The 19,537-nt window shown below is 34.1% G+C and overlaps 1 protein-coding gene across 1 annotated transcript in view; it reads right to left on the bottom strand.

Moving 5' to 3' along the window:
* Positions 1-202: 202 nt before the first annotated feature.
* LOC145671391 (astacin-like metalloprotease toxin 1) overlaps positions 203-19,537 on the bottom strand; it is a 66,419-nt gene continuing 47,084 nt past the window's right edge. Inside the window, exons 7-10 of the mRNA XM_081740499.1 lie at positions 17,063-17,182; positions 12,975-13,135; positions 9,868-10,008; positions 203-544 (exon numbers count right to left, since the gene is read on the bottom strand). Of these exons, the coding sequence (XP_081596625.1) occupies positions 380-544; positions 9,868-10,008; positions 12,975-13,135; positions 17,063-17,182 (587 nt within the window). The 3' untranslated portion in view covers positions 203-379. The remainder of the gene's footprint in view (positions 545-9,867; positions 10,009-12,974; positions 13,136-17,062; positions 17,183-19,537) is intronic.

Genomic DNA, 19,537 nt, shown 5'->3' with positions numbered 1-19,537 from the left:
AAAAAAAAAAAGTCTTGAGAAACAAACAAAAAGAAAGGAAAAGTAGCCTACATCAAATTTAGGCTGAACATTAAGATCCCATAGAAGAAAACAATCTAGTTTTTATTTATTTTATTTTATAACTAAGCCATGTAAATATATGAAGTACTGGGTAGAATGAATCAGGCACATAAAAATATATAAATAAATAAATAAAAACAAATGAAACATACTTGTTCTTTATTTCAACTCTAGTGCTGTGTTAAAGGGATACATTCTTAATATCTGAATATAAATATTCAGATCACATATAGCACCTTCACACCTAGAATTAAAACTATAAAGAACCAAGTGGGACGGCCAGAGGTCAGAGCAGGAAATCCCATGATATTGAGGTCGATTAATTAAATAAGTATGTTGCATTCCGAATTCCAGGCACTGTTGCATTGCGAAGGTCAGGCGATGTTGGAACGTCGATATTGCACTTGCTGTAACTTACTCCAAAATTGTCAATTGTTATCGAGCCTTCTTGTGTTCCTGGTTGAAATCTCGAATAAAATATTACCTGAAATAAATTACAAAATAATAATAATAATAATAATAATAATAATAATAATAATAATAATAAAGCATGTTGGAAATAGAGTGAATTAAGTTACAGATTGAATGGCCGAATGTAATCGACACCTCTGAAGAAGTAAGCCTAACTGATGCGCTTTCACTCTTTAGTATGCATTTTCAAACCCAATACACTGATGAGAGTAATTGAGCTTCCAGAACATGGATGAATCATAGTTTTAGATAAATCAGATATTTTGCTTTTTTTAAAATCTATTTTTCAAGTCATCAAAAAATCATATCCAGTAGTCGCACACGACCGTATTGCCCAGATGTGACACATTGATGGCTACAACAGTATATCAAAATATCTATGACGAATTTTTTTTTTTTTTTTTATTTTTTTTAATCTCACAAGGGAACATCTTATATTGATAGTAGTGTTGCTTAATCAAACAATGTGCAATCGATAGAGGAGTGAAGAAAAGTGAGAAATCCAAAGTTTTACGGGCCGACACCCAAAAACACAGTAGATACAGAAGAAAGAATCTAGAATCATGTGAAGATAGCAATGCTAAAGATACACTGACACAGAAAGAACTTCAAAATGATTAAAGTATTCAACATGACATTTACACAACAGTATAGTAAGCAAACATTGTGCCTACAGACATGCTCAATAACATCATATGTAATGCAGTGTTGCCAATTGAGCACAAAATGAAGTTTTGTTAAATGCATGGAACACAAATTATAACAAAACCAATAACGTGTGAGGTGATACAATATTATGTGCATCAGAAAAGAGCCTGCTAATCAATTGTCAATTCAAGCGCATGCATCACTTCAATTTTGTGTGTTCTGTGTGATATTATTCTGATTTTCCACTTGGGCAAACCTGCTTCGACTCTGTGCTTTGTCCCTTACTTTCGTACTTCAGTGATTATATTCTTCTTTGTGGTCTCATATTTTGATTTAAACTAGTTTGAATCGTGTACTGTATGTTCTCTTCTACATCCGAGATTCATATAGGAATTCATATAGGCCTATCTTAAAACGTTGGCAACACTGTACATCATGACTTCACAGGTATGGTTCTACTCATAATTATATTTTCTACATGTTTAATTTGTATTCCGTGCCATTTAACAAAACTTTATTTTGTGCTCAGTTGGCAACACTGCATTACATATGTTATTGAGCATGTCTATGGGTACAATGTTTGCTTACTATACTGTTGTGTAAATGTCATTTTGAATACTTTAATCATTTTGAAGTTCTTTCTGTCATTCCCTGTGTCATTCCCATTCATTTATGGCCGTCACATACCGCAAATGAATGGCACATAATGACACTAGTTATTGTGATACTATCATAATTCCAGTTGTGAAATTTTCAACATGTTGACAATGGGGTTCCTCTCACAGGGAAACAACTAACGAATGCGCCATAAACGCCTTACCAATGACTACCTCAAACAGGGACGGCGCCAGAAAAGTTTGATGGGGTGGGCGAAAAAGGGCGGACCTAGTTGCTGGGTGGGCGGACAATGAAAATAAGAACTGGGCAATGTAGACATTTTTTTGGGCAATAAATAAGTTTCAACCTTTAAACTCTTTAGATAGCTAAGGCTCAGACCGAAATAGGGGAGGGACAAGGATGTGAAAAACAGCTGTCTTGGCCTTATAGAAGGTACAATTCCAGCATTCACTTGGTGGGACTGAAGAAAGGCAGGACTTAGGATGGGCTGCGGGAGTTCGTGGCTACATGCTCGACCTACCGAATTCCGCGTGGCAGATACACTACCTCTACTTCCAGTTTTTTAAACAATAATAACGGTGTGTACTGTGTAGCCGATGAAGTTCAAGACAGCTTTACCTTCTCTCCCTCCAAGAATGCACATGAATGCATAGAAATAAAGAAGGTTCAAACAACACAGACTAAGAGATAATACTCTACCTTTCGTTAATAACATTAAATACGCAATAAGTAGGTAAAGTAAAACAAGAATAAAATAGTCTATTGCAAACATTTTTATCTTTGAAGCATTTTTTTATAAAAAAGCAAGAGACAAAAAATATAAATCATTTATATTTTCTCTCGTATATCCTTAATTTGTGCCCATTAGATTTTTTGACGTGATCTCTATATGCAACAGCAAAGATCTATGTTACTAAAAGAATAGGGAAATTCGACAGCATAATTGTTTGATCATACAATTACACAGAAATCTTTGAAACTGAAATTCGTTGAAGAAAAAAAAATAAAACAATTATAAATTGGATAAAGAAGTAAATAGCAATTAACAAAACTTCATCATGATCCACAGAAACAACAATGCATTTTAAACTATGAAGGGTTGATCACACGGTACGAACAAGCTCACAATAAACTTTTATACCTGCACTTTAATGGAGTACATTGCATTGATTGTTATGTCCAACGTCGAATAATTTTACCACATTCTCTACAGCAATAGTCATTACAAGTTTTCTTTCTACTGAAAGGAAACAAAGATCGCTTAGGCTACAGTTTGCCATTCGATTTCTTAGATATGTTTTAACCCGTCTAAGACACGAAAAAGAACGTTCATATGGTGAACTAGATAACAGAAATGGAGACAGCAATTACGGCTAATTTGTGAATTTCATGAAAAGCAATTTTAAACGATCCATCACTTCAGTAAACTGAGAAACAAGGTAATTTTGCATTGCTTTTCCTCCTCATAACGTTTCAAAACTTTCGGGAGAAGTTTCATTTCCACCTCTACACTATGGACATCACATCCATAATGACGTGCAAGTGGTTCCATTTTCTCAAATGAGAGGAAATGTTCACTTAGGGTAAAGAATGCTTATTCCAATGTAAATTGGCGTTCAGCTGTATCTGGAATTATGTTTGTAAATAAAATCATTGTTCATTGCAGAGTTAAACGGGGTCCTAGAACCTATTACATTACAATCAATAGTAATACCTATTGCTTTTGAAGTACAGGATGTCACCTTTATTATTCTACTTCTGTTGGGGTGGGCGGATGGGTGGGCAAGGCCATTCATCGGGTGGGCGGTCGCCCACCCCCGCCCACCCTTAGTGCCGTCCCTGACCTCAAAGTCGATCTGTCCAATAGATGGTAGTTTTAATCACCATATATGTCGAGGAATCTGATCGCGACGTTGTTTCTTCTGCAGGAATAACACCTGTACTACTGACACCTTACGAGTGACTACCTCCAAGTCATGTTAGGACGTGGGTACGTGAGTTCAAAGCAGGGAGAACGAGGATAAAAGATGAGCAGAGGTTTGGACGTCCAAAAACAGCATCAACTGATGCTAACATTATCCATATTGGAAATTTCATTATGGAAGATAGGCGTGTCACTGTGCAGGAGATTTGTGATACACTAGAGCTAACAATGGGAAAAGTAGAACGAATAATTCCAAACGAACTGGATCTAAGGAAAGTTTCTTCTCTCTGAATTCCACGAATGCTTAATGACGATCAAAAAGAGGCAAGAATTCGACAAAGTATTGCAAATTTGACACGTTTTAGAAGAGGAACAGGGACGCGATTTCTTGGAAAGTGTTGTGACAATAGATGAATCATAGATTTTATTATTCAACCCAGAAACAAAAAGGGAGTTGATGCAGTGCAAACACACAGATTCATTCCTCCCAAAATATTTCCTCAAATGGCATCTAATGAGAAAGTGCTGTACGCTATTTTCTGGGATTCCCAGTGACTGATATTCTCTCACCCTGTTTCGAAAGGTCATACAATTACGGAGAAGTACTTTTATTATACTTTTGGGTATAGAAGTTTTGCCAGAATTGACTGAGAAACGACCACAAATGACAAGTCTCAATTTTATCCTCCACATGGACAATGCATCGCCACACGTGCTAATTTGACCTCAGTTTTGGCTGAACACGGTATGAACTCTTACCATACTCATCCAACTCACCAGATTTAGCCCCGAGTGATTTCTGGTTGTTCCCAAACCTCAAGGATTTTCTTCGTGGACGCCATTTTGCCAATAAATCATTCCTGAGAAGTACTATTTTCTAATATCTGAAACACCCCCAAAGGTGACTGTGCCACATGCTACAGGAAATGGACGGAGCGATGGCAACTCTCTATCAATAAAAAGGGAGAGTTTGTTGAGAAATATACACAGGTCATTTCCTATATTTCCTTGTTCTCGAAAATGAGAACGAAACGGCACGTACTTTTGGTGTGCACCTCGTACATAAAACCTGTCGAGCATACCTTATCGCGACACCATCACCCCAATTGGAAACTTCATTAATACGTTGGCTACGGAGTTTCTCCTACACGACAACAACCATACCTACTCTTTGTGTTTACCAATGACTTCCTATAGCTTGATTCGTCTAATACATAGTACGTGGTATCTCCATGTATGGACCCTATCGAGGATGAGTGAGATCAGCTGAAGCAAACAGTGTAAAACCGCCAAATCTTCTGTGGACCATAAAGGATATCTATGGAATCGTTGTGGTGTAATGGGAGTAGATGGGCCCAAGGCACCTCGACGACCACTTTCAAAAGTAACATGGCCCATTTATTATTGAGTGCTTGTATGTAAAGATTCAACTTAGCTGCGAGACGTGTCACACTTCCACAGCTGCGAGACGTGTCACACTTCCACATTATTGGAAAATGGTTATAAGTTTACTGGGTTTGTTTCTATTAAATATTATTGGTTTGCAGTGTAACTATCTACTCTTGTTCTTTTATCTCTATACAAACAATATCCTTTCCGTTTGATCGACACCGGGGAGAAATTCACCGTCACAAAACAATCCAGGATACTGTTAGAAATAGCGAGGAGTTCTGAATAGTTTTTAAGTTTTATAATTTAAGAGGGATTGGCGATAGTTTTAAATGTATACATTCACTCAAAATTATACATTTTTATAAACAATAAGAAACTTCTCAAATCTACTTTCAAATAATTGTGTGGAAGCCAAAAGGCTTAGTTATTTCCATTAGAAGAAACTACAATTTTTAAAAAATGTTGTGGAAAACAGTCAATAAAATCTTCACCTCAGAAAACAGAAGTCAACTATCTCATGAATAAAAGAATAAATGCAAAAACAACGAAAAACAAATACTCTGTATTTTGATTACTTACTGTTAGTCGAGTTGTACTTTGTCGCTGCCTTTTATTCAGTGTTTTGAGTTTGTGTTTCAATATTGCACAAAAGCACTGAATTACTAATTTTTGTAAGGGAGAAGGAATTTAACATTTTAGCAAGAAAGGCGAGGAGTTGATGTTTTGATGTAGTTTTCCACTGCAGAAGGATGAACTAATGGGCATGGCTTGGAGTCTCTACATTTTAGCTGTGGACTTTTTTTTTCAGTCCGGCTTCAAGATCAGAAAAAAAACATTAATCGCTGCCCCACTGGAAAGTTTTGCAATATGGCAGTTTTAAGAGAGACAGTTAATAATTACTTGTTTAGTTGATTATTACACATTTGTAGCAGTGGCGTACAGTGGTATTTCCGATTGGGGAACAGGTCACGAACGGCAAAACATCATTCAGCATCGACAAATACTAAAGTAATATTAGCACGCGATAGTGAAAAATAAAATTAACCCTTTGGGAATTTTTGGTACGAATATGTACCATGGAATAGTGTTGTATTTAAACGCTTATTAAGCTCATATAACACGTAGCTCATGAACCCGTTTTTTTTTTTTTTTTTTTTTTATTGGTCAAGTCAAGCATGGACCAAAGAACACCTCAAATGCATTTTGAAACCGGATGGTCAACTTGGCGGCGCCAAGTGGGGGCGAAGGGGCGTAACCTCTTCTTTTTTCTTAAGGCAGATTTTAAAAGTTTTTCCCACCCTTAATTTTCAAGATATCGGATTGAAATTTTGCATACGGATTGTGTGCACCTTTGAGTATTTCTAAATTTTTTGAGATCTCTACGTGAAGCCGGGCCCGGGCCCGAAGGGCGCAAATGTTCCGAAGGGGTGATTTTTCAGAAAAAATGCCGGCTTTTCCAGAATTTCGGGGTTCAGGTGTATGATACGGACGTGTGAGTGGTACCGTTGGAAAAGACGCGTAATACTGAAGAAAATGACGTTTGAATCATGATCCTAGGCCAAATTTTTAGAACATATATATATATATATATATGGGTCAACTTCAGATTTTCAATTTTTTTTTTCTGCACTTTGTTTTCAAGGTATCAGATTGAAACTTTGCACACGCATTGTGCACATAACGTATTTTTCAAGACATTTTCAGATCCCTACGAGAACTCAGGCGGTCCAGAGGGGCGAAATGTTCCGAGAGGGTGATTTAAAAAAAAAAAACTCCAGTTTTTCCCGAATTTACCAGTTCAGACAACGAAGGTGTAATAAGAAATTTGGTTCCTTGCTCATAAACATCTTAAAATTCTGTCTGTAAAATTATGTGATCAGATTACTTAATAACAAATTTGCAAAACAAATAAATAGAAGAATTCATTACTATGATTCATTACATTAATCATAGTAACAAATAATGACATTTTAGGAACTGTCGATTTTTGTGCAATTAAAGAATAACTTGTGAAAGAATTTTCTTTTTATGCGAAATGTTCTCTCAATTAGTTTCAAAACTGCTGACTAACACATCGAACCCTTGTAAGAAGAAATGAAAGTATCCTGGAATTATTGGACTCCAATACGTTAATTTTGGGGCCAGTTTACGTGGCATTTAAAACGCAATTCATGTAGATTTCTTAACTCTACGGGAAGACAAATAACCAATACGTACTCACGCAACGGGAAATGTTATATGCCACCATTTTTTTTTCTCTATGAACCAGTAATACATACAAAAACTTTACATTTTCAAATGAAACTATACATTAAGGGGTCACTTCAAAAAAGTTGGGGGGTAACTGCCCCCGTTTGCTCCCGCTAATCGCCGTCCCTGTGTATATGTATAAATATATTTAAAAAATGGATCACCTTTAGACTTTGAAAATTCTTTTCCACTCTTTGTTTTCAAGATACAAAATTGAAATTTTGCACACGCATTGTGTACATAACTATGTAGCCCTACTCAAAAATTTTGAATTTTTTTTCGAAAAAACTCCCGTTTTTTTCGATTCTACAGTTTCCGGTGTATAATACGGACAAGCGAGTAGTACCGTTGGAATGGATGCTCTATTCTTAAAAAAAAAAAAAAAAAAAAACGAGATATGGACCATGATCCTACGATAAATAATAAGGAAGCGGTAGCTGTTTGAATGAAAGTCTAAAATTTACCTCAAAAAGTGGAAATCCCTAAAGGGTTTAATCTTTCAGTTTAACGTTCCACGGTTAAGCCCTTTAGGCTAAGGGAGATGAATGATTAAGGCAAGTGAATGATAATGGAAGAATCGATGGAATGAGAATGTGGGACGAAACGGGAGTAACCCGAGAAAACCGTAGATCGACCCAGGACCCCATGCACCAGAAGTAAGTGCTCCACCACTGAGTGACCATTTCTACTTGTACGCGATAGTAACATGCTCATCATCATTTCCATGGCATAGGTTTTCTTACGGTTCTCCCGTTTCCTCCCACATTATCATTCCATGTCTTATTTCACAATAAGCAGTCTTCTTTAGCCTAATTACATAATCACGGGACGTTAAATATTTCGTTGCATTTTTACATGCGGTCGGCCAATACTGCAGCTGATAGTTTTCCAGTACTCATTTTTCCACCTTGAATTCGATCATGAGAGGCATGGGCGTCACTGGCGGGGGGGGGGGAGACAAAGGGGACGCGTCCCCTCAGTATTTTGAAGAACAAAATATTCAATATTTTATTCTAATTTAATTCATTTACTAACGACAGAATAACTTATCATCATCATAGGTATTCTGCCTTTATTGGCAGGTCACTTGCCGCAGCTGAGAAGCTTCCATGCTCCACGGTCCTCCGCTAACTTCTTCGTCTTCGCGTATGATCTTTCTGTTTTAATATCATCCATATATTGTAATCTCCTTCGCCCCCTCCCTCTCTTTCCCGCCACCATACCCTCTAGGACGTCCCTCATGATACAATCTCTTCTTAGGCAATGTCCCAACCAGTTCTTCTTCCTCTTCCTAATAATATATAAAAGTGTTCTTTTCTCACCCATCATTTCTAACACTCTCTCATTCGTTTTCCGCTCGACCCAACTAATTCTTTCCATTCTTCTCCACACCCACATTTCGAAGGCTTCCAGTCGATTTTCGTCACCTTTACGTAATGTCCACGTTTCCCCCCCCATACAGTACATTATATTTATTTGGAATATAATATTAAGGCTATGAAAGGATTATAACAGAGTTCTTTATATACTTTAGGGGGTCCGTTAAGGTAAACAGAAAGGTAACAAATGGAATCGAAGATAATAAAAAGGTTGGGGTAGGGAGTACCATTTAAATCACTTTCTTTGATGTCCTCACCAAATTTTACATTCCAGAGACGCCAGTGATGAGAGGCCAAGGTGACTCTCACTCAGCCCCTCTGAACCTGAACATATTAGTTTGGATCTTTGCTGGGTATGACAAGAAAACACACAAAATATCCTAACCCACTTCCCTCCGAAAGTTATACAGAAATCAACGCTACTGTTGTAATACTGTCATCAAGTTTGTGAACAGTATCTCTTTTGTTTTTTACGTGACGCTTTTTAATTAATTTATTTTTACTGTACTCAGATTTTTTAAAATTATAATTATTATTATTCACAAAGAATGCATAAACTTGTTGAAGCCCGTCTAAGGTCTGAATTAGGAATGACTATTCAGAGCTTTTCTTTCCTAGATTGGAATTTGAAATGTTCTAGAAGAATGCAACGGAAACGACAATGCTTACGATCAAGATTGCATTTGTCACATAGATTGGTGACACTTCTTTAGCTGTTTAGCTTAATTTCCTGTCCAACTGGAAACTACAAAATAAATAAATAAATAAATAAATAAATAAATAAATAAATAAATAAAATAAAATAAAATAAATAAAATAAAAAAAATAAAGAGAGAGAGAGAGAAGAAAAATAATTCTATGACTGGAAGCCCTCGTCTGCAAAGTTTCTGTTTGTTCTTCAAATTAATTTTCTCTTACAGAAACGGGTGAATAAAAGTTTGAATATTGGTAGGGTCTGCTGCGATATAGCTTCAGTATAATTTCATAGTTTTCATTAACATATTATTACATATTATTATACGTTTGATTATTTTCCTATATGCCCATACATTTTAATCTCTTGCAGCCCAAATGAACCCCTGATAGAAACTATATTATTTTCAAATGTAAATTATAAATAATTACCTTGAATGGTCGATTAACATTTATGGGTATTCCAACCAGCATCCATTGTTCTGAATGTGTGCCATCATATTCCCATAACTCGGACATGGAATGATGATTAAACGTTAAGTCGGTCACTTTGTCTAAATTTGCTTGGTATACCTGCAAAGAAGTAAATTTTTGTTGTAATATATATATATATATATATATATATATATATATATATATATATATATATATATATATATATATATATATATATATATATATATATATATATATATATATATATATATATATATATATATATATATATATATATATATATATATATATATATATATATATATATATATATATATATATATATATATATATATTTGAAAGTACTAATATCTTGTGCTGGTAGCTAGTTTTCAATGTATCCATACAAAGCATTTATTAAGTGCTGAATCTGTAACTCAACCAAGAACAGTCGTAAAGTGAAGCTTCATTTACACAAATAGTTCTTTTCCTCATATTGTATTCAAATTACCAAAATGCTACTCAGATCTATTATTATTATTATTATTATTATTATTATTATTATTATTATTATTATTATTATTATTATTATTATTTAAACAGAACACAACTTTTCGCTCACCATTTCAATGTAAAACCGAGCTCGTAGCAAAACGAATATACAGGGTGTTTCAAAATAACACCGACAACGTTTGGGAGGTGACTCGTGAGACCAAGATAAGACAAAAAAAGTACAGACCAGCCTGGGTGCACAAATGCTTCCTTTCGGAGTTATAGGCTGTCGAAAAGATTAAAGAAAAGAACTTTAAATGTCCATAGCTCCAAAATTATGGGACGCACCGTAGTTGAGCCAAGACTTCTCTTAGAAAGTAATATGTGCCCTATCCAAATATCCATGTTTCAGAAACCTGTGGTACATCTACAACAAGGAGGTAGTTGGTGAATACTTTAAATTATATGCCCGTAGCCAAACTTCCTCTATAAAAATTGTTGTGAGAGTATCTTTGGATTCTGAAACATGTGTTTTTGGATAACGCACATTTCCTAAGTAAAGTCTTGACTCGACTACAATAGGTCCTATAGTTTTGGAGCTATGGACTTTTAAAGTTTTTTTTTCGGCAGCCTATCCCTTTCCACACGGCGACAGTCATGACTTTGTTCAGAATACTACTTTTCTTTCTTCTTGTACACACCAAAAATGACCTATCACAAACCAAAACAACTGCAAATCGTTGAATTAAACTTACACAATCACTGCACGCCGTTTCGAAGCATAAATGTAATACTGGTAATTTCTACATCGATATTAATCAACCCACAGGATTGTGTGTCCCTGTGTTGAAGGGGCTATAACTCCGAAAGGAAACACTTGTGCACCCAGGTTGGTCTCTACTTTTTGTCTTATCTTGGTCTCACGAATCACCTCCCAAACGTTGTCGATGTTGTTTTGAAACACCCTGTATATATTTCTGGCCTGGGATAATATTACGAAACAACTTTGAAAACGTAGCAGGGCAAAATTCGTAATCAAAGAGCACCGGAAATCGATTTGACACCACTCGATCGTGGAAATTGGAATGGAAGGTTCATTAGCCCCTGGAATCCATGAATTTTGTAGAGGAACACCTGCAGATTTTGCCGGAGAATACGCCAGGTGCTGGTGAACCATACATTACTTTCCATAGACAAAAGTCTCAACAATTTCTTCGTTGGCAAGTCCACAACACTGCGACCAATGTTCTCAATGTTTCCAGGTGTGCGAACACAAGTCTTGCTCCCGCTTTTTTCATTCCTGTCACGTTTCCCGTGGCACGGAATTGCTTCGCAAACCTTTTGACTGCAGTTTTATCCGGAGCAATGAACATTTATACTCCTTCCTGAATATTCTCTACACTGTAGTGGGCTATTTCGTTTCAAAGTGCCTCTGTACAATACGCGATTTATGTTCCGTCGTTAAGGGCGGCGTCATTTTGAAGTGCGCACGGGTTCAGTGTTGCCAATTTAGCGACTTTGTCGTTAGAACTAACGACTTTTCGAAGTCTCTAACGACAACAATTTTTATTTAGCGCCTAGCGACAAATCTAGCGACATTTAGGAATTCAGATATTTTGTTCTAAATTTATATTAAAGTATCCAAAATTTTGCAGTTCGTGATACTAATAATTACTTTTACACACTTGGTTGCACTACTGCTATGAGCGACCTACTTCGTTGGATTCATCGCTGCTATGAATATTATGCCCTTCTTCACTGCGGTTCGGAAATCCGGGAATTTCCCGTATCTAACTAGTTGCGTAATAGCTGGTAACCTCTTGCATTGCACAGTGCGTACAGTGACAGTGACATTGGAGAACATTGTGCTTTTCTGGTTCAGTGTAGTGCGTGTGATTTATATATTAATTGAACTGCGGTTGTTCTTAATATAAATTATACAGAAATTTCGTGGGGTGAGTTCGGTGAAGTGTTCCAATACGAAAGCAACATGAGTTCCCCAACCCCCCCAAAAGATAATCGTAGTCAATAAGAGGGAATGGGGAAAAGTGATCCAAAATTTTAAGTATTAGCAAACTTCCAATGCTATATTTATTAATTTTGTATTCTTCAAAGCGCATATGGCCATATTTTAAAAGAAAAAATACTCGAGTCTTCCATTGTAAAAATATTTAAATTATTTTAATTCCTTTGTAAAATTGTATAGCGACTTTTCTAGCGATTTGGCAGGAGGCGCTTAGGGACTTCTAGCGACTTTAGAGTACTAAACTAGCGACATTTCACACTGGCGAGTTGGCAACAGTGCACGGGTTTCAAGTGTTGCCAGATGTCAAAACAAACTTTGAACTCCAATGTACACAACGCCATCACTAACAGCTCTCCATCATATTTCGTTTGCTCACATAAAATGAAAAAGGGACTAATTGACCGAAACATCCCGTTTAAGGAAATAAATCCTAATATTAAAATGTTCATTCATAAAGAAATAAGCTTTCCTATCGTAAATTGATTTCAAAATGGCGCTGGTAGCGCAGCTATTGTTTACAATATTTGTAACGAAATTAAATATTAAGGAAGTAATCTTCCTTTTACTGTGTTGTTATTCGACTTACCTTAAATGTAGGAGCAATATCAGCTGAAACGTAATAATTAAAAGTAATACAACCACTAGCTTCTTCTGTTACAGTATTATTTTCACTTGCGTGGAAATTCACTGATTTTAAGTAATTGTGATGGTTTAGACCAGTTTCATATCCAATTTGTAAGTAACCCTCTGAAAGTAATAAAGGATTCTTGATTAAAAGTGAGGGATACAGTGTAGTGATTTAACAATTAGTATTTAAAACTCCTTCCTCTGTGATAAAAAAATATATATGATATGTCTAGGGAAATCTATAAAACGACACTTCTATTTATTTTATTAATGAGTAATATACTTTGGCTAATACCTCCATGAAATGAACATAATCTTTACTCCTGAACATGTTTCTCAAATGAAGAATATGGATAAGATCTGTTTTTACTTACCCATTGCATATGAAGTATAATCATTTAAATAGTATACAGGTTATATACATTCTATATATTTCTCTCTTTCTCTTTCTCTCTTTCTCTCTCTCTCTCTCAATATATATATATATATATATATATATATATATATATATATATATATATATATATATATATATAGCGAGAGAGAGAAATATATAGAATGTATATAACCTGTATACTATTTAAATGATTATACTGCATATGCAATGGGTAAGTAAAAAAAAAAACAGATCTTATCCATATTCTTCATTTGAGAAACATGTTATACATATAGAGGGTAAGAACACCTAATATGAGGATAGGCACCTAAATTGAGATCCCTACCTATCTTGTGAAGCAAAAGCTGTACTCTACTGGAAGCGAGCTAAAACAAAAGGAAATAGCCCGCCACAAGTCACGTGAGCTCGTTATGTGGAAAGTTGTTAGTATAGTGGAGGCTGGAAGAAATTGTGTCCCTACAAAGTTTTTTTTTTTTTTTTTTAACGTGCACATCTCAGGCGCTGGAAATGGAGAAGGAAAGTTGATATTCATTCCATCTTTACTTTCCTTTATACCAATGAATATGTGTATTGCAACATAATAAGTTACCGGTTTTCTTCCACATATTTGAGATGGCGTTAATCATTTGTTTCTCGGTCGAATGCCTTATTATGAGACCCTTTAACAGGTTCAGTATATGAGAATATTAGGTCTTATATTAGGAGCTCATTTGTATCGACATTTCTGTATTCACAAAATATTCTCTGTATAATATTTAACTTTGCTGTTCATCGTTGGTTACTTATTGTGACAGTTACGTTGTACATTAAAACGTAATTTATCTTTACCTTATGTTTTATGTACCAAAATACGAGCAATGTGCGGTGGTATTTGTGTATAAAAAAAAAGGGGGATAAAACTTGAATTGTTGAAAGAATATTCATATTTTGTAGGATCCATACATTTTCAAAAATTGTTTCTAGTTGTTCATAAATCTTAACTAAATGCAGATAGGGCCTACATATTTCTAATTAGACACCAATGGTGGAAGTTATTTCTCCTTTCTTTTGATGCAAATGATATCCCAAAATCGTCCTAGTAAATTTTTACCAACGAGAAATGTCTTAGTCCTGTGCATAGAGCCAGTAATTTCGTTGGCATTGTGCTATCATTTTGGAGACATTTCTTACTTATTTGGTACACATTTGCACATTAAAAGAAGAGATAAAAAATCGTTGCAGCTTATGCGCACAAAAAGTGTAAAATTTTACAGTGCGTATATTCTAAAATTGAAGCAAGTGAGCTAGATTGAAAGTGTAACGTTTTATATTTTTGTGATATCACAGGATTTGGCTTAAAGACAGTGTTAAATGGTAAATTAATAAAAGAACTCTTTTAAGAGTACACAAAAAGCAGGGGTCTCTTATTAGGTACCCCTCATAAAAATGGCAGTGTAACAACTTTGGTCACATTTTTAAATATATTTTTTAAAATTATATTTTTATATATTCCAATAGTTTGTATCATAAATTAGACACTCCACAGAATGTATTAAAGTAACAACAGTATTTATTTATACTTTAATTAACCAGTATTAGCATCTTAAATTTTGGGGTCTCAAATTCTTGGTTCTTACCCTATATATATATATATATATATATATATATATATATATATATATATATATATATATATATATAATTTTTTTAGAACCAGGGCCTTTGAGATGGAACAAATATGGCAATGTATATAGTTTCTGTTACTTTTGTTCATAATTTTTCTATCATTTAAAATATTCCTTTCACAAAGAATTACTCAAACAATTGCTCGTTATTTGAATAATTTTACTTTTTATTTTATTAGTTTTTCCAACAGTTAAACAATTATTTATTACTTGAATAATTTATTCTAATAAATACTTATTATTTGAATAGTTATTACAACTATTATTTATTATTTGCATAGGTAATGTAACAACTATTTTAATTATTATTTATCGATTGTTTAAACATTCCAGCATTCATTCATTACTTAATTAAATATTTTGGCCAACTAATTATTATGTGATTAAATATTGTAACAATTATTTATTAGTTGTGTAATTACAATAACAATTATGTACCATTGGCATAATTATTCCAATTATAATATGTCCACAAATATTTTAACAATTATTTATTACTTTAATAACTATTAAAACAACTATTTGTTATTTTAATAATTATTCGACTGTTTTTTTTCAGTATTTGATAATTGCTTCAAAAAATCATTTTTATTTAAATAATTATTCCAAAAATATTTGTCGTCTCCATAATTATTCTAACAATTATCATTTGTTTAAATATTCCAATAATAAAGTATTATTTACATAATTATTGTATCAATTAAATATCATTTGCATTATTATTCTAACAGTTATGTATTACTTTCACAATTATTCAAACTATTATTTACTATTTGCATATTTATTATAACAATTATTTACTATTTGCATAATTAATGTTATTATTAATTATTTTTAAATACTCCAATAATTATTCGTTATTTAATTAAATATTTGAATGATTATTTATTATTATATTAAATATTGTAACAATTATTTATTAGTTGTATAATTATTCTAGCTATTATTTCCATAATTATGTAAATTGTTATTGTTTCATAATTATTCAAACTTATTTATTGTTCGCAAAACTATTCTAACAATTATAAATTACTTCCATAACAAATTTCAAGTATTATTTTAATAATTATTCGAGCAATTATTTATTATTTGACTAAATGTTTTCACAATTATTTACAATTTAATTAATTAATGAAATTATATTTTACTATTTACATAATTCTTTTAACAATTATTCGTTCCTTCCACACTTATCGTATTATTTATCTTTTCTTTAAATGTTTCAATAAATATTTATTTAATTAAGTATTTGAACAATTATTATTTGATGAAATATTTTAACAATAACAATTATTCATTATTGCCATAATTATTTAAAGTTATAATTAAAGGTGTAACTTATTTATTGTTTAAGGGACACCGTAGTCCAGTGGGTAGAACGTTGGATTCATATCTGCGTGGTTCCGGATTCGATTCCCGGCCGGTGCATTCCAATTTTCAGCGTCCACCAAACGTCGTGAGGCAAACTGGGGAGTCATGGCCACTAGTTCTAAAAAGCTCCTGATACCCTGTTTGGGGCAGGGCGTCACAGCGTACTGATCACGTGCTTGCTGTTAGTCTGTACGTAGTTCAGCTGGTCACTAGCAGATGGCGCTGGAGCAGGCTTAGGCCGACAAAATGGGTTGTTAAGTCAAGTGGTGGTATTTATTGTTTGCATAATTATTCTAACAATTATTAATTACTTCGACAATTATTCAAAAGGGTATTTATTATTTCTGTAATTATTCCATCAATTTATTAATTACTTTCGTAATCGTTCCATCAATACTATCTGATTAAATTTTCTATTATTGTTTCTGCAATATTCTATAAAGTCTTATTTGTTATTTTTCGAAGAAATTTTACATTACACTTTATAACTATAAAAATCACTTATCATTCTCGTTTGTATGGCTTTCATAAAGGGATAAATAGGGGAAAATTGACTACAACTCTATGCACAATATTTAGTTTCATTTTCTTTCAATGTGTGTGCTTCGTACTAACCTGCTCCTGAAACTTTCATCCATCGCCAAGACGAAGCTTCATTTGGATTCAAGAAGCCACAGGAATCGTAATTAAAGTCACATTGTATATCATACGGGAAACCAGATTTTGCATTATTTCCTAAGAAAGAAAAAAAAAAGATAAATAAAAAAGCATTACGTTACTTACTAGGCTACAAGAGTTTAAGTTTATTATATCTTAGTGATGGATCGCCGCATTAAAAGGCGATAGCGTTAGTTTATTCATAGTATTTTTAAAGTGGAGACTCTCCATTTTGAACTGTTAGCTATTTGAAAATTTGTATGTGATAGCAAAAATACCCACATTACTTTAAAAGCAAAGAATCCTCATTTTTTGACCAAATCCATTTAACTAAGTTTCTGCCATAATGTCTAGGATATTCACAGTACTTTTAAAGTGGAGAATCTCTATTCTTGATCGTCAGGTATTTAAAATTAACTCCGTCACTAACAGAATACTCATAAAGTAAACAATTTTTGTACTTTCCGGCCATTTAAATAACTCACTGTCGTGCGTGACATATCCCTAGTGGGATATAAGCTACTAAAAGAGTCTACAGTATATAGGAGAAAAATAAATTGTTATGGATATCCATGATGGTCAGGAAGAAAATAAAGAAGTGCTCCGTCGTACGTAGGAAGATAGAAAAGTACTGAAGTTGGCCATGGTATGCAGGAGAAAAAATATCTATTGAAGTTGACCATGGTACGTAGAAAGAAAGAAAAGTACTAAAGTTGGCCATGATATACAGGAGGAAAATTACCTATTGAAGTTGACAGGAGGAAAATTATCTACTGAAGTTGCCATTGTACGCAGGAAGAAAGAAAAGTACTAAATGTGGCCATGGTATTCAGGAGGAAAATTATCTATTGAAATTGGCCATGGTACGTAGGAAGAAATAAAAGTACTAAAGTTGACCATGGTATGCAGGAAAATTCTCCATCGAAGTTGGCCAAGGTACGCAGAAGGAAATAGTTTATAATAGAGAAAAAAATATCCATGGTAGTCAGAAAGTCGTCCATGCTACGTAAGAGGAAAGTAAACTACTTGAGTATCTCTGTACACAGGAAGGGAACAATATTCTTGGTATACAGGAGATAAATAAACTATTCGTTTATAATTAGGGAAGGCTTGTGAGCGACGTTACATGGGTAAAACTTAAAAGTTTTTTTTTTTCGGTTGAAACTAAAAGATGAAACTTCCTTAATGTACTAACTGTTGTATACAACAAATTAACACATCATTTGGTAACCATTATTTCATAAGTTGCAAATGATAAAAAAAATTAATTTTTACTAGTGTGACTTCCCTTGGCGTCTGGATTGGATGACCTATTTCGAACTCCCTCCGATTGGGTCACCATGTTGATCGAGGGGAAAGCAGAAGGAAAACCAGGAAGAGGAAGACCAAGGATAGAATATCTAGATGCAGTTACGAAGAAGATATCCTATCAAAGTATAAAACAACTCTCCCAAGGGAAAGAAAAGTTTTAAAATTTCAATGTTGTCCATCAACCTATTGTTAAGGTGAGAAGGAAGAAGAAGATTTCGAACTCCCATTTTGTGCAATATTTTATTTCTTACACCTGATATTTTAGCTTCATTTTCTTTTGTATTCAATTTTATAGAGTGGACATACTTGGCATCAGCATATTTATTATCTTCAATTTGTTTACTTTGGAGCAATCTATCATTTGGTGCAGGCGAATTCGAGCTTATGCCCGCACCTTTTTTGGTTGCGACTTGTGCCGTAACTTATGAATATTTAGTACAATATAATTTAATACAACTTCTCAACTTCGGGGTAATAATAGTGTAATCGTCGACTTAGCCAAAGTGCTGTGACTCTAATCTTAAAACCACACTGATTTTCCCGAATAAAATTTAATAGAATGAAAATGAAATGAAAACATTAAGTTATACTTCCCACGCTTATGCCGGTTAGACTAAAGGAGACGGTGATCAGTGCCGTAATTTGTGGGGGGGGGGGGAAGGGGCTCAATTTCCCCCCAGAGAAGCTCTCCGCCATTCGAAGGGAGGCACATTTTAAGACAAACTTTTGTTACTCCATATACGATACGAACACGAAATTATAAAGGAAGCATTAAACAGGTTCATTACATTAGCACACAAAAGGTAAATAAAACAAAAATGAGTCGTAGGCCCATTTCAGTAAAAAAAAAAAAAAAAAAAAATTCTACTATTAGGGGCCCTAGAAATAATATTTATTCGTATGGCTTTGAAATTTGTCAATATTGGCCCCTTAATTAATTTGTCATGTATGGAACGGACCCAGAAACGTAACTAACGGCACCGCACGTCTTGCCGTGCGGGAGAGTCCACAGGCTCTGGGGAACCCATAAAAAAAGAGAAAGATGGAAACAGGGGTGCCAAATACGCGTATTAACGCTTCCCCCCAGAAAAATCTAAGTTACAGGACTGATGGTGATGATAA

Source organism: Thermobia domestica, chromosome 2 (genome assembly GCF_964235325.1).
Source record: "Thermobia domestica chromosome 2, izTheDome1.hap1.1, whole genome shotgun sequence".
Taxonomy (NCBI): domain Eukaryota; kingdom Metazoa; phylum Arthropoda; class Insecta; order Zygentoma; family Lepismatidae; genus Thermobia; species Thermobia domestica.
This window is presented reverse-complemented; position numbering and strand designations above follow the sequence as displayed.